The sequence below is a fragment of the Mauremys mutica genome, chromosome 3 (assembly GCF_020497125.1).
Source record: "Mauremys mutica isolate MM-2020 ecotype Southern chromosome 3, ASM2049712v1, whole genome shotgun sequence".
Classification (NCBI taxonomy): Eukaryota; Metazoa; Chordata; order Testudines; family Geoemydidae; genus Mauremys; species Mauremys mutica.
The window spans coordinates 204,566,056-204,579,218 of NC_059074.1; the positions used below are offsets into that span (position 1 = coordinate 204,566,056).

General features: G+C 48.0%; 1 protein-coding gene across 2 annotated transcripts; it reads right to left on the reverse strand.

Moving 5' to 3' along the window:
- Window positions 1–7,028: 7,028 nt before the first annotated feature.
- On the reverse strand, window positions 7,029–11,411 carry RBBP9 (RB binding protein 9, serine hydrolase). 2 transcript variants are annotated; one of them, XM_045010729.1, is made up of 6 exons: window positions 11,364–11,411; window positions 11,003–11,169; window positions 9,411–9,453; window positions 8,488–8,593; window positions 7,752–7,837; window positions 7,029–7,448 (listed from the first exon to the last, which is right to left on the reverse strand). In XM_045010729.1, the coding sequence occupies exons 2-6, from the start codon at window positions 11,117–11,119 to the stop codon at window positions 7,222–7,224; spliced, it is 579 nt and encodes a 192-aa protein (XP_044866664.1). In that variant the 5' UTR covers window positions 11,120–11,169; window positions 11,364–11,411; the 3' UTR covers window positions 7,029–7,221. The 2 variants fall into 2 exon arrangements, with proteins under 2 accessions (XP_044866664.1, XP_044866663.1); XM_045010728.1 differs by lacking the exon at window positions 11,364–11,411 and having other exon boundaries at window positions 11,003–11,230.
- Window positions 11,412–13,163: the final 1,752 nt, after the last annotated feature.

The following is a 13,163-nucleotide window of genomic DNA, read 5'->3' on the forward strand; positions in this document are numbered from 1 at the left end:
ATGGGAACCCTGGGGTGCTACTAATTTTATTTTACTGTCTCTGAAATCAAACTCCTGCTGGGTGTAGTGAAAATGTGTTTCAGTAAATAAATGAGGAATAAGCTTTCTATCGTTTGGGCCTTTCTGAACTTGGTTTATGTTGCCTCCACTGTCCATCTAATGAGAGAGGGCAAACTCAAAACAAACATTGTCAGTATTCTTTTTCGAATTCCTTCAGTCTCCTTGGTCTGCCGGAGAAGATGGACTCCAGTGATGGTTTAAAGCAGTGGTTCTCAGTCAGGGGCACGTGTACCCCTGGGGATTTGCAGAAGTCTTTCTGTGGCTACATCAGCTTATCTAGATATTTACCTAGTTTTACAACAGGCTAAAGTAAAAAGCACTAGTGAAGTCAGTACAAACGAAAATTTCATACAATGACTTGCTCATACTGCTCTATATCTGATACACTGAAATGTAAGTACAATATTTATATTCCAATTGATTTATAATTATATGGTAAAAATGAGAATCTGAAAAATAGTGTGCTGTGACAGTTTTGTATTTTTATGTCTGATTTTTGTAAGCACTTAGTCTTTAAATGAGGTGTAACCTAGGGGTACACATCACAAATCAGACTCCTGAAAGGGGGACAGTACTTTGGAAACGTTGAAAGACACTGGTTTAGAGGGAACCACAATTCTGGATTTTGTACTGAAAATGGAATAACTTATTCATATAAACTTTAGATCTTCAAGCAGCTTTAATAGCACGAGGAGGTCAGACCGGATGATGGCAGTGGTGCCTGCTGTCCTTTAAATCTAGAATCTATGACTGGATTTAAATTTCACCTCCAAAGACAAAATGTCTGGGTAGGCTGTTTCTGAATCCTTTATCTAGCCGAGTAAAACCTGTGCTGATTTTAGAGCAGTTGGAAGAGTCAAGCTTTAAACAGAAAGCTGGGCTAAACCTTAACTATAGTAGACCTGGATGTTCACTATCATTCAAACCCTCAAGACACTGTAGCTCAAACATCAGAAATTCATTGGCCAGGAGGGCCTATAAAAGCAGGCTGGAGATCTGAAACTAACAGTCCAAATGCAAGCTGATGATAGTCACACCCAAGATTTGCTTTTCTACCAGGAACTAAAAATTAACTCCAGTAGCCAGGTTGTGCAGCATATACTGATAGCAGAGAGCTAACAGGTGCTCTTTAACAGCGCCTACCAGAGCCACCCTTCCATAGAAAAGTCCAAAGGTTACAGACTGTATCAGTAATGATACACCAGGATCTTTGATAGAGAAACCACTTTCCCTGTGACTCACTGGCATTTTTCATTCAATTACATTTGACTGGAAATAGTCAATGGCTAGTTAGGTTTATCTGCTGCTCCTACAGCACCATCTGCTGCCTGCTCTGGGTAGTCCTGCATTTGTATCCAGTGTCTTCCCTTTGGAGAATAGGGTGAGTCTTCAGAGTCCAATCTTAAGAAGATTATTAATTTTACTGAAGCTGTAGCCTCCAAAATGATTATTTTTTTAAATCTCCCCCCCCCCCCTTTCTACTGCAAGGTCTATTTCCATCCATTTCATTACCAGCGGGAGCAGAGGTTTGGCACAGCCGTGACTTCTGCAGCACAAGCAAGACAGGAAGCTCTTCAAAGAAAAGCCATATCCTCATTTGAAGAAGCTGCTCCCTGGCAATTCGGGCTGCCTTAGGCCAGAGCCTGCATAGGGCCAGGGTGTTGAAGTTACTGTGATGTGCTGGACCAAGCTGCAAATCAAATTATTGACCCGGTGGAGTCTGCACCGGGAGTCTCCATTGGGACAGCGAGACGGCGCTCAGTCTAATGAACAGTGCTTCTGCAGAGGGCTCGTTCCCACTAGAGAGAGACAGCCTTGTTTCTGCTTGACACAAGGCACACACACAGTTGAATGACGGAAAGGTGCCTCAGTGGGTGACAGGAGATCAATAAAACCCTGTTGTGCTGAGCCCTCCCCTGAGCTGAAATCTCAAAGTGGGTGAAAAGCGGCAAGCAAGTCAGTGTGACAAGCTGGATAGCTGAGATGTTAAAATCCTTGTTGAAAGGACGCCCAGAAGGGAGTCAAAGAAACGATGTGATGCAAAGGGAGTTTGATCTAAAAGACCCACTGACTACGGGGCTCAGGCAGCTCATGAGGCTACCCAAGCGTGCTAACAGGCAAAGCGTCGCAAGACAAGGGAATGTGCTTTGATTGGGTCATTTAGATGAGTCCAGCTTCCTAACCCTTCTGGGCATGTCAGCCTCACAGGGGCCATTCTCGTCACGGTGGTCATCGCTATGGCCACCCATGCTGGGACCTGGGGCTTTACCTGGGGGCTTTCTTGCTGACCCTGGAATGGATATGGTGGGCTCAGACAAGGAAAGGCAGGCCAATGCCATCACCAGCGCCATGGTGATGCCCTGTACAAAGGTTCTTGTCATCCCCTCCCAGCATGACAAATTGCACCCTCTGTCTCGTTCCTTCTTCCCCCATCTTGTCTTTTGGCCAGCACAGCTCTAACCTTGCAAGGCTTTGGGGCCAGTTCTCCAAGCAAAAAGCTGTCTTGCGCGGCCCAATCTCAGTGAAAAAGATTTGTCTCCTCCAGATTGGCCAGAGGAAATTAAATGTAGCTCAGCCAAGCATTTCTCAGAGCAGAGGAGTAAAGCCAGATCCTGGGGTGTCTGGTAGAGTCTTGGGCCATGTACTTTGTAGCTTTCCAGCAACTGAACTGCCACCCAGGCAGGAGACAAAGCAGCATTTACTGCACTTTTTATCCCTCCCCTGTTAATTCTATGTACTGCACACCAGGACCCCATGGTTGTGCTAGGCTCTGTACATGAGCTCTGGGACCCTGTGAGGAAGGGATGACTGACGACATTTACCCAGAACCACCCGCAAAAATGGTTTTTGCCCCATCAGGCACTGGGATCTCAACCCAGAATTCACAGAGACAGACTAGACTGTGTTCATTGTTCGCAAAAATTTATCTTTGCAAGGAATTCACTCCCTTTTTCCCATCACACAGCTTCGACTGTCTCCAGACCTGCCACAGCATCCCCCTCACAGAGGCTGGCAAAGATTAGGTGGCGAAAGAAAGACACGGGACGAGATGTTCGCTGAACTTATGGGGTGCTCCCGAGACGAGGCGGACCAGCAGAGCCAGTGGAGGGAGACCCTCTTTCTGTACCAGCTCTCACACAGCGAACGGGAGGAGAGGTGGCGTGAGGAAGACAAGCAGGCGACTCAAATGCTGCTTGGACTAATGAGGGAGCAAACGGACATGCTCCTTCGCCTTGTGCATGTTCTGCAGGACCTCAGGCAGGAGGACAGAGCCCCCCTGCAGTGTATCTGCAACCGCCCTCCCCCGCCACAAAGTCCCATACCCCCCTCACCCAAAATAACCAGAAGGAGGGGCGCCAGAGGCCGTGTAAACTGTCACTGCACCCCAGCAGAGTGCTCAAGTACCCAAAAGCTCTCATACCCTAAATTTTGAGAAGTCCTTTCCTTCCCGCCTCACCCAAGCCCCCATCCCAGTTTCATCCCCTAACTGTCTAGTTGATAATAAAAAATACTTTTCTGTTAATTACTGTTTCCGTCATGTTCTTTTAGAGGAGACTGTGTTTGAATGGGGGGAAGGGGGTTGGTAATTTGACAGGACAATCACCTTTACCAGGGTACAGACATGGGGGCAGGATCAGCAGCAGGTCACACACACACTGCAGTCAGTACGCACCCTGGTCGGTATGGGAGGTGGTTTGCAGGTTCTGTGTGGGTGGGGGGGTACGTGACTTTGTAGCGGGGGAGGGGGGTTACAGATCTCATGCAACGGTCCCTGTCCTGGACCACAGAGCCAGGCAGCAGAGGAATCTGTATCCGTCCTCCCCCGCCAGAAGGCCACATAGCCCCCCGCACACAGAGTCCCAAAAAGGAGGGATGGCAGGCTCCATTGAAACATCCAGTCCAGCACTGCAGACCGCTCTGGGAGCAGGAGCCTGTCATTCCTCGAGTTTACAGGCGGTCTTTACATCACCGCACACCCTACCCAGCACAGTCCGTGTCCCAGTTTCAACCCTGTAACGCAAAGTCATCAATAAAGAAACCTTTGTAAAGTTACAGTGGAACATGTATTTTATTTTTAAACGTGTGTTGGAAGTTGGGGAAGCGGGGTGGGTGGGGTATGTAACTGCAGATGATAGTCAACAGTCACTTGGTAAAGAAACAGGGGCAGGTTCAGCTTCTCTGTAAAGAAACTGAACAGTCACAGGTCACGCTGCTCACTGCTCGCTGGTACTTGAAGAGTTCCTTGTCGCTGTGCAAGGCGCCTGCACAGAGCTTCACGAGCCAGGGCATTAGCGGGTAGGCTGGGTCCCCGACGATCACTATAGGCATCTGCACATCCCCAAGACTTATTTTGTGGTCCGGGAAGAAACTACCTTCCTGCAGGCATCTAAACAGACCACAGTTCCTGAAAACAAGCACGTCATGAACTTTGCCTGGCCACCCGACGTTGATGTTGGTAAAACGTCCCCCATGGTCCACCAGTGCTCGCAGCACCATTGAAAAGTAGCCCTATTTCTCAGCAGCTGACTGTGGAAGAGGTGGACGATAAGGTGCGAGGAGTTGACAACGGCCATAACTGCAGCAGGATCCGTGCTCAAAGTGCTGTGGCGCCCGCGCTGTCACTGAGCAGAAAAGTGCACGAACAGATTGCCCGCAGGCGCTTTCAGGGAGGGAGGGAGGGAGGGCGTGATTGACGGTTCAATGATGACAGTTACCCAAAACCACCCTCGACACATTTTTCCCCCCAGCATGCATTGGGGGAAATCCCAGAATTCCAATGGGCAGCGGGGAGTGCGGGAACTGTGGGATAACTTCCCACAGTGCACCGCTTCCAAAGTCGACGCTGGCCCCGTTACTGTGGACTCACACAGTCGAACTAGTGTATTTAGTGTGGATACACAACTTCGACTTCATAAGGTCGATTCCACAAATTCGAATTAAGTTGATTCGAAATAGTCTTGTAGTGTAGACATACCCTGAGAAACTGTCAAGCAAGAGTTATTCTCTTTGAAAAAGTTTAGAGGATGCTTGGGCCTGTGTGCAGGCAGGCATGTACAAACACACACACACACACACATCAAAGAGGGAATTACACATAGTGATACACAGATTCATTTGATCATTTTTATGTAAAATGTTTAATGTATGTTTTTCTTTTAAAGCATTTAATAAAAGCTTGCATTGTTCCCTATGCAGCAAGACAAACTGCCTCCCTGGCAACACCACCCCAAACCCACATCCCAGTTCATACTGTGGAGCCAGCAGAGTAGTAAATGGGTAACCAGAAAGAATGCCCTTCCAACTCTAACTGATCTTCCCAGCACACCAGCAGAGGAATGTACTTCTCCAATGCAAGAGGGATCTTTTATTGTTGAAATATGACAGGTTTGCATAACAAATAGAAAAGGAGACTATTTTAAGTACAAAGCAATATCTGAGGTTATCATCCCACGCCCTTTTTCTTGCCCAGCCTGTGATTTCCCCCCCCTCCCCCCCAAACTATCCATGCCCGTGCTACAGTTTTAATTACCAACATTAGTTGGGTCTGGTCTGGAGTAATAGCTCTTTGTGACTGATGTAACTTCATTGACTTCAATGGAGTGGCAGCTGCTTAGTTACATTGCCAATTTTCAGACCAACCTGTCCATATTTTATTGGAAACAATGTTAAAGGACAGCCTGACAGCAATACTGCAGAAGATATCCCTTTACAGCACACCAGCACAGGCTGTTAGGGGATGAGGTTCTTTGGCTTGGGTTCCACCAGAGGTCCTTTCTGACCTTAAAATCTGTGGCTCTATAACCATGCCTTGAGCCACAGGTAGTGGAATAGCCCCATGTAACAGCCTAAACTCCTTAAAAGCAATGATACGTATTTTGTCTAACAAAAGCCATATTATTGTGAGATTAAAAAAAATAGAGCCTTTGCAAAGTATCAAAAATTATCACCACCCTTGTAACCATGAATCTAATCAACACAAAAAGGGCAAAAGAATAGGTATGTCCCATAAGCTGCAGAGCAAATGTGAACTAGGAAAGAGAACACATGGAAGTATGGTCACTACACTATAGGAGGTCCTGACCCAAAGCCCCATGGCATTAATGGAAAGACACCCATTGACTGCAATGGCTACTGGCTCTGGTCCTTAAAGCAGAGTGAGGACTTCCCAGACAGTGCCCATCTAGCCCTTGGATTAGCTGTTCTCTTTCCAATTTAATTTTCTTCCCACTGTATTCCCGTACACATTCCATCCATCTGTAACCTTTACATGAACAGTCAATTCTTTCTTAATTTCCAGGCAGTGTGGGTGCTGAACCTGCTGCCAGAGAACAGGGCAAGCTGATGAGTCAAGCTTTGCTCACATGGTACATGGTCTTAATCGTGCTCTAGATCAGCGTTTTTCAAACTTTGAGTTGTGGCATGTCAGGCACTGGGTCGCTCTGGTTAAAAGTCCCATCAGTGGCACTGCCCAGCTAAGCAGGCTACTGTCTGTTTCGACACCACACTGTGCCCCGGAAGCAGCCAGCAGTGGGTCCAGCTTCGAGACAGGGGACCACAGAGCTCTGCGCGCTGCCCCTGCCCGAGCACCGGCTCCGCATGCCCATTGGCTGGGTACCAGCCAATGGGAACTGGGGGCAGTGCCTGCAGGCAACAGTCATGCAAAGCCACTTGCGCACCTCTGCCTAGGAGCTGGACCTGCTGCTGGCTGCTTCCGGGGCGCAGCGTGGTCCATGGTGCCAGGACAGGCGGGAAGCCTGCCTTTGCACCCCAGCTGCGCCGCTCACCAGGAGCCGCCTCAGGTAAGTCCGTGCCCCAACCCAGCCCCCCAATCCCCTGCCCCTTGAGCCCCCCCAAACCCAGAACTCCTTCCTACACCCCAAAGCCCTCATCCCCAGCCCAACCCCAGAGCCTGCACCCCCAGTCCAGAGCCCTGAACCCCTCCTGCACCCCAACCTCCTGCCCCAGCCCAGAGCCCCTCCCAAACCCCTCATCCCCAGCCCTGTTGGGTTGCGGGCATCAACAATTTTCTTCAACTGGGTCCCCAGAAAAAATGTTTGAAAGCCACTGCTCTAGATCTTTGCTGTCAAATTGCTCAGTCGGAAATACAGCCTGCAGCTCCTGCCCCCAAGGTAAGGGAATACAAAATGAACTGGCCCTGCTTTAAGCAGCCCTATTGAGTATTCCCTGGATCACACTTATTAGCTCATTGAATTCACTGCTCTGAAAGTGGCCCCTGTCTGTGAACTTGTATAGCTCTGCGTTGAGCTCATTGGCCACTGCCTGCTGCTCGCTCCAGGGAAGGAAAGGATCATCGGTGGAAGCAAACTGCACAATGCGATGACAGTTAGCCTTGATCTTCTCCCATTGCCAAGGTCGGTTAAAGTATCCTGAAGGGCACAAAAACAATTATGGAACAGAATGTAATCTCTCTGTAGTATCTTCAATGTCCTGTTTACTTCCTTGTAAATTTCCAATGCAAACAAATTTCTTCTTGGGACCAGATGTAAACTGGGAGCAGTCACGGATTTAAAAGATTTCTGACTTTGCAGTGTCAAGCAAGCAGTCTCAGGTTTGGCAGCAGATGTGTTTGAAAGGACAGGATTCTCCTTTCAAATGATTAGTGAATGTCATGCCAGTAATTTAACTGGTTCAAGAGAAGGCCATGCATAGATCAAATGAGATCAACTTACCGCTCTCTCTTTCATTCTCATCTCCCAAGTCGGAAACGTAAGCCGACACTAAAATAATTGCATACACCTTGTGAGTTTCTGCATACCTGAGGGGAAAAAAGGAGCCAGTCACTAAGCTGGCTGTACATCATTCTGGTACACGGTACACAGTTCCTGTCATTTTAAGCAGTTGCCAAGTGCTCACAAACACCTTTGGGAGATGGCTTTTACCTTCTAATCTATCAGTTAAGAACATGAAAAAAAATCCAGATTGTTTTTACATTTAAAGGAGAATGAGAAGCAGGGAACAGCAGAAGCCAAGACAGTAACTGATTGAATCTGACGGCAGGGCTTTACAATGTTCTTTCAGCAAAGCTGGGGTGATGTTCATGTAAAAGATTTGGACAAGTTACAGCTACAGGCACGTCACCCAACGATTTTCAGATGGATCGTGTAATGCCAGAGCACCCAAACTATTACATTCGATTTAGCTGGGGGTGTTTTATCGTGGCGTTCTGTCCCCATTGTTGCATGTCCAGTTCTTCAATGGCAGATAAGAGGTCCAATACAGAGCCAATCCTGAATCCCTTACTCCTGGTTCTAATCCCATTAAAAGGATTCTCCTCACGCTGATGCCAGGGGGGGTAGTTTTGCCATCGATCTCAAGTCAAGCAGAACTGGGATCATTAGCTTAAATGGGCCTGTTCACATTAGTGTGTGAAACATGAAGCTCTATACAATGTCTCCTGTACTGTACCTCATGGCGGCAGCAGCACCAGAACTATGTCCAATAATGATAGTCTGCTCATCGCAATGGAGTTCTGATTCCATGAACGGCAGCCAGATTCTCTCTCGAGCTGTAACTGATTTGTAGAGAAATGATTCAGTTGCTTTGTGTTTCCTTATCTGGCAAAGAATGAGCTCTTCCCCTTCTCTCCACCCCGGCTAGCATGCTCTGTGTATGTCTCTTTCAGGGATTCTCTCTCTCTTTAATTCTCGGTGTATTTAGTGCTTGTGAAAGGGGTTAGGTTAGCAGCCCTGGAGACCAAAGGCCTCTGTTTATCCCCTGTATGTGTCAAGTGTACACTGCAGCTGTGCAAATTCCAGCCACGCTATCCCACCAAAGTGCTTCCACATGCAGCTGCCAGGTGTAAGGGTCAGTGTGTGGTTTTGCCTCCAAGGCTCAGCCTTTGGTCTCTTGGCCGAAATTGCCAACAAAGAGACCAGTCCTGATGGTGGTGGTGGCGTTGCGGACACCAGTCTGCTGGAAACTGGGCTGAGACAGAGGCTGTCTAGTCTAGAACTACTGGCAGAAATAGCACTCTGGAACGTCAGCCTTCATGAACACTTCCCCATCGAGCTCTCAAGTTTGCTCCAGCTCATTCGGGGCCCTGTGGAATCTCTGGGGCTTGCAGGACTTAGTCAAGCATGTACTGTCTAGGCACGAGCAATGTTTTGCATCACAGTATGTGCACGTAGCATTCAGAGGAGCATCCCAAGCCCTCTTCCCATTAAAGCATTCGAGCAGGCTATACACTATGGATCTCCTTGAGGGCTGGGGGCGCAGCAACTCCCCAAGCATGAAGACAAACACTGAGATAATGAATATTAGCCTGCACTTTCTGGAAATATTGAGCATGGGATAAGGCAAAATAAGGGGACAAGAAAAAACAGACTTACTTGGGTCAGGCATATTTCGAAGTATACACTGGAAACCAGGTATCTGTGTGGAGAAGACCAATGATTGCACTGTCAAAGGTTGCGCAGTCCCTTAGCAAGCAAAGTTAGCCAACTATTGCATTGCTCACTTTCCTCCAATGGGTCTTCGGGATTATAAAGAGGGGCCTTGCTACAGTGTGTCAGGTTGAAAGGTTAAATGCCTGGGGAACATGGAGAAGAGTGAGTAGCTAGTATTTACCTAGTGCTTTGGAAATGTAAAGCACTGTTCACACTGCGAATTATTATAGCCTGGGTGGAGAGAGATTGAGGATTCTACAAATATTCCTCATTTGAATAACCAGCAATTTCTCTCAAACATACCTTTTGGGGTTCTCCCTTGGGTGACCAATCACTGCACTCTTGTGCTTGCATCTCGCTAAGAGCGATCCCTTATTTCTGTGCTAACTTTCTCTTCCATATGATGTCAAGTGACTGACCTTCATAACAGAAATACCCGAGTGGAATTACAGGGAACCAGGTGAGAGTCCCTAAAGGACGAATAAAACATCACACTCTGCATCCTACAGGCATCATTCAAATCAGCATGCTAGATCTTCCCCCAAAAGGGAGCTCTGAATAAGCCTGGGGGGGGGGGGGGGGGGCGGGGAGATGTTATACAACAAAGACAAGAATCACAGAAAAAGTCGCTTACTTCTAATGCTGAACAAGGAAGTTTGTTAGAGTAAGAAAAACAATATGATCTCTCTCTCTCTCTTTGCTTCAATGCAGATTTTCTGCCTAGACCAGAGGTTCTCAAACTGTGGTCCACGAGCATCATTCAGGTGGTCTGTGGATAGTTCCCTCTAAGGTGCACGCCTGGGCAGCCACACATGAGAGAATGAAGGGACACCCACCTAATTAGTAGAGCCATGCAGGCGTGGCTCCACTAATTAGGTGCCTGGACCCTGGAGAAGATGCACATGTAAGGTGAGGTGGTGGCCTTGGGGGCAGAGAATAGGGGGGAGGGGGCAGTGGGGTGAGAAGAGGGTGTGGGGGGAATTTGGGATGTGCAGGGCTGCAGCAGCCAGAGAAAGAACTGACTTCCCCCAGCTCCAGGGCTGCAGCTGCTGGAGATAGACCCCGCTCCTTCGCAGTCCCAGCTTGGGGGCTGCTGTGGCAGGGGAGAGAGGGCACATTCATCGCATTAGAAAGGTAAGACTACTGATATTGAAATATGAGTTGTGTGCTTTTATGTCTAGAACAAAAAAGTTAATTAAGGTTTTTTTATATAGCACTTTTATGCAAAGCACTTTACAGTAGTTAGCTAACGGTACAAACAGCATTTGGAAAGATCATTAAGCGGTCCGCCAAGACGCTCAGCAATTTGAAAGTGGTCCACAAAGAAAAGTTAGACCCTTCCCCAGTCCCCCTCCTGCTTGCCAGCTGTGGATTTAAAGAAAGGGAACCTATATGCTAAACTTCACCAAATGGAAGCAGAGCCTGGGGCACACAGCTTGACAGGGAACGAAGCCAGGTGGCTGATCCAGGGTGTTCCAAACAGCTGGTGGGGAGGAGAGTCAATAAATACAGTCAGATCACTCCTTTTGTCTCACCTCCTGCAGTCTTTCCCACACCCATCTGTACCAGTTGGCTTTCTCTACATCGCCTGACCCGTTCCCAGGCACTAGAACAGCTCTAGTGGGACGAAGCTGCGGCCGCACCTGGAACATGCTGCAGCAGGAAGAGCGGAAACCCTGTTTCAAGCCGGGAAGAGGGGATGCTGGGAAATGGAGACGGAAAGGAGGCATCTTGGGAGTTGTAGTTTTCTTGGTAGAAAAGCATTCGCAGTGTGGTCGTTGCTGTCATTTGCCCCTCTCTGAAATGAGCTAATTTAGAAGCCCCAAAGCACAAGTTTCAGGAGACAAAAGCAACACATCTAAGACCCGCAAATCACAATGGAAGCTAGCGCCTTACCTGCTACTTGGCAATTTTGTTTGCAGTGTTGTGGTCATGTTGGTCCCAACTCCCAGGATATGAGAGAGACAAGGTGGGGGAGGTAACACCTTTTATGGAACAACTTCTGTTGGCGAGAGAGACAAACTTTCAAGCTACACAGATTTCTTCTTCTTGTTAATTTTATTTCCATCTTTTTGTTGGATGTTTATACAGGGCCTAGCACAATGGGGGCCGTCCTGGTCCACAGACACTAATGCAACGCAAAATACTATTATTTTTTTCAGTAGATAATATTATCAATATACCTAAATGTGTATGCATACATTTCAGTAATGGTTGTGTATGGTTTTGTTTAGCAGTATGTATTGGATAGCTGATGTAATTTTTGAAAGACATAGTGTAAATATATCATATAGTACAGGCTTGTATTTTTCATAAGATAAGAAAATTTGAGAATGTAATCAGCCTTTGGGTTCTCTGCTGTACTGTATGTGAAAGGTGCAAAGATTGTCTTAATGGTTATAATTGTCTTTAGATGATTAAATAGAATGGGTTGGAATGTCAAAGTTAAGGTTGCAAGTTGTAGGGTAATTCTGAGGCCTTGGCTACACTTGCAAATTTGCAGCGCTGCAGCAGGGTGTGAAAACACACCCTCTCCAGCGCTGCAAAGCGCCAGTGTGGTCAAAGCCCCAGCGCTGTCAAAGCCCCAGCGCTGTACGTTATTCCCCACAGGGAGGTGGAGTACGGACAGCGCTGGGAGAGCTCTCTCCCAGCACTGGCGCTTTGACTACACTTAGCGCTTCAAAGCGCTGCTGCGGCAGCGCTTTGAAGTGCAAGTGTAGCCATAGCCTGAGTTCTTTGATGAGAGCACTAAGTTGAATGTGTTAGAGATGGTGTTAGCCTAATGGTATAGCCACTCTGAGTCTGGGGTAGGGTGACCAGATGTCCTGATTTTATAGGAACAGTCCCAATTTTGTGGTCTTTTTCTTACAAAGGTAAGGTGACCATTTTTTTCAAATTTAAAACCAGGACATTTAAAATTGGTCGATTTTGACGGGCTCTGTGTGATGATGTCATCATCGAGTTCCCACGGTCGGGCTGTATGTAATGCGCGGGAGTATTATCGAAGAGTCGCCGCGGCCACAATATAGTGAGAGTGCGTGTGCTGAATGCCGAGTATTGCCGAGATCCAACGACGAGAACCGTCGTGTAAAATAAAACTAAAACTAGGATAAATTAATAAAATTGATTTAGGCTGGTTTATCAAGGATTGATTTGATGTACTCAATCTTTTGATAAATTAACAATTTTTGATTTTGTAGTCCTAAACTGTACTGGTTACATCTCATGACTAACCAGACCAGCGTTCAAAAAACCAGTCCTGTACTGGTAAAACCAGTACGTATGGTCACTTTAATAGGCTCCTATTACCCCCCCCCCCCCATGTCCCGATTTTTCACATTTGCTGTCTGGTCACCCTAGTGGGGTGATGGTTTGTGCCCGGACGCAGGCCCCCTCGGCAGTGGCAGGGTGGGGTGGGGTGGTGAGCACGTTTGCCGTGTGGGCTCCACCTCAGGGGGGCGAGGTGGCTCGGGGAGTCGCACCCATGCCCAGGGCAGAGACAGCTGGCTGGGGTGGGATGCCCCCATCACCAGGACTCACAGCTGCCCATCCCCCGCTCCACCCCCACCCGCCAGCGCCCACTCGAAGGGCGAGTCAGCGCTAACCCCGCAAGAGCCCGCCCACTACCGGGAGCCTCGCTCCGGCCGCCCGCCCGCCATATCGGATGTGGGCGGAAGCCCGTAACGAGGCGCGGGT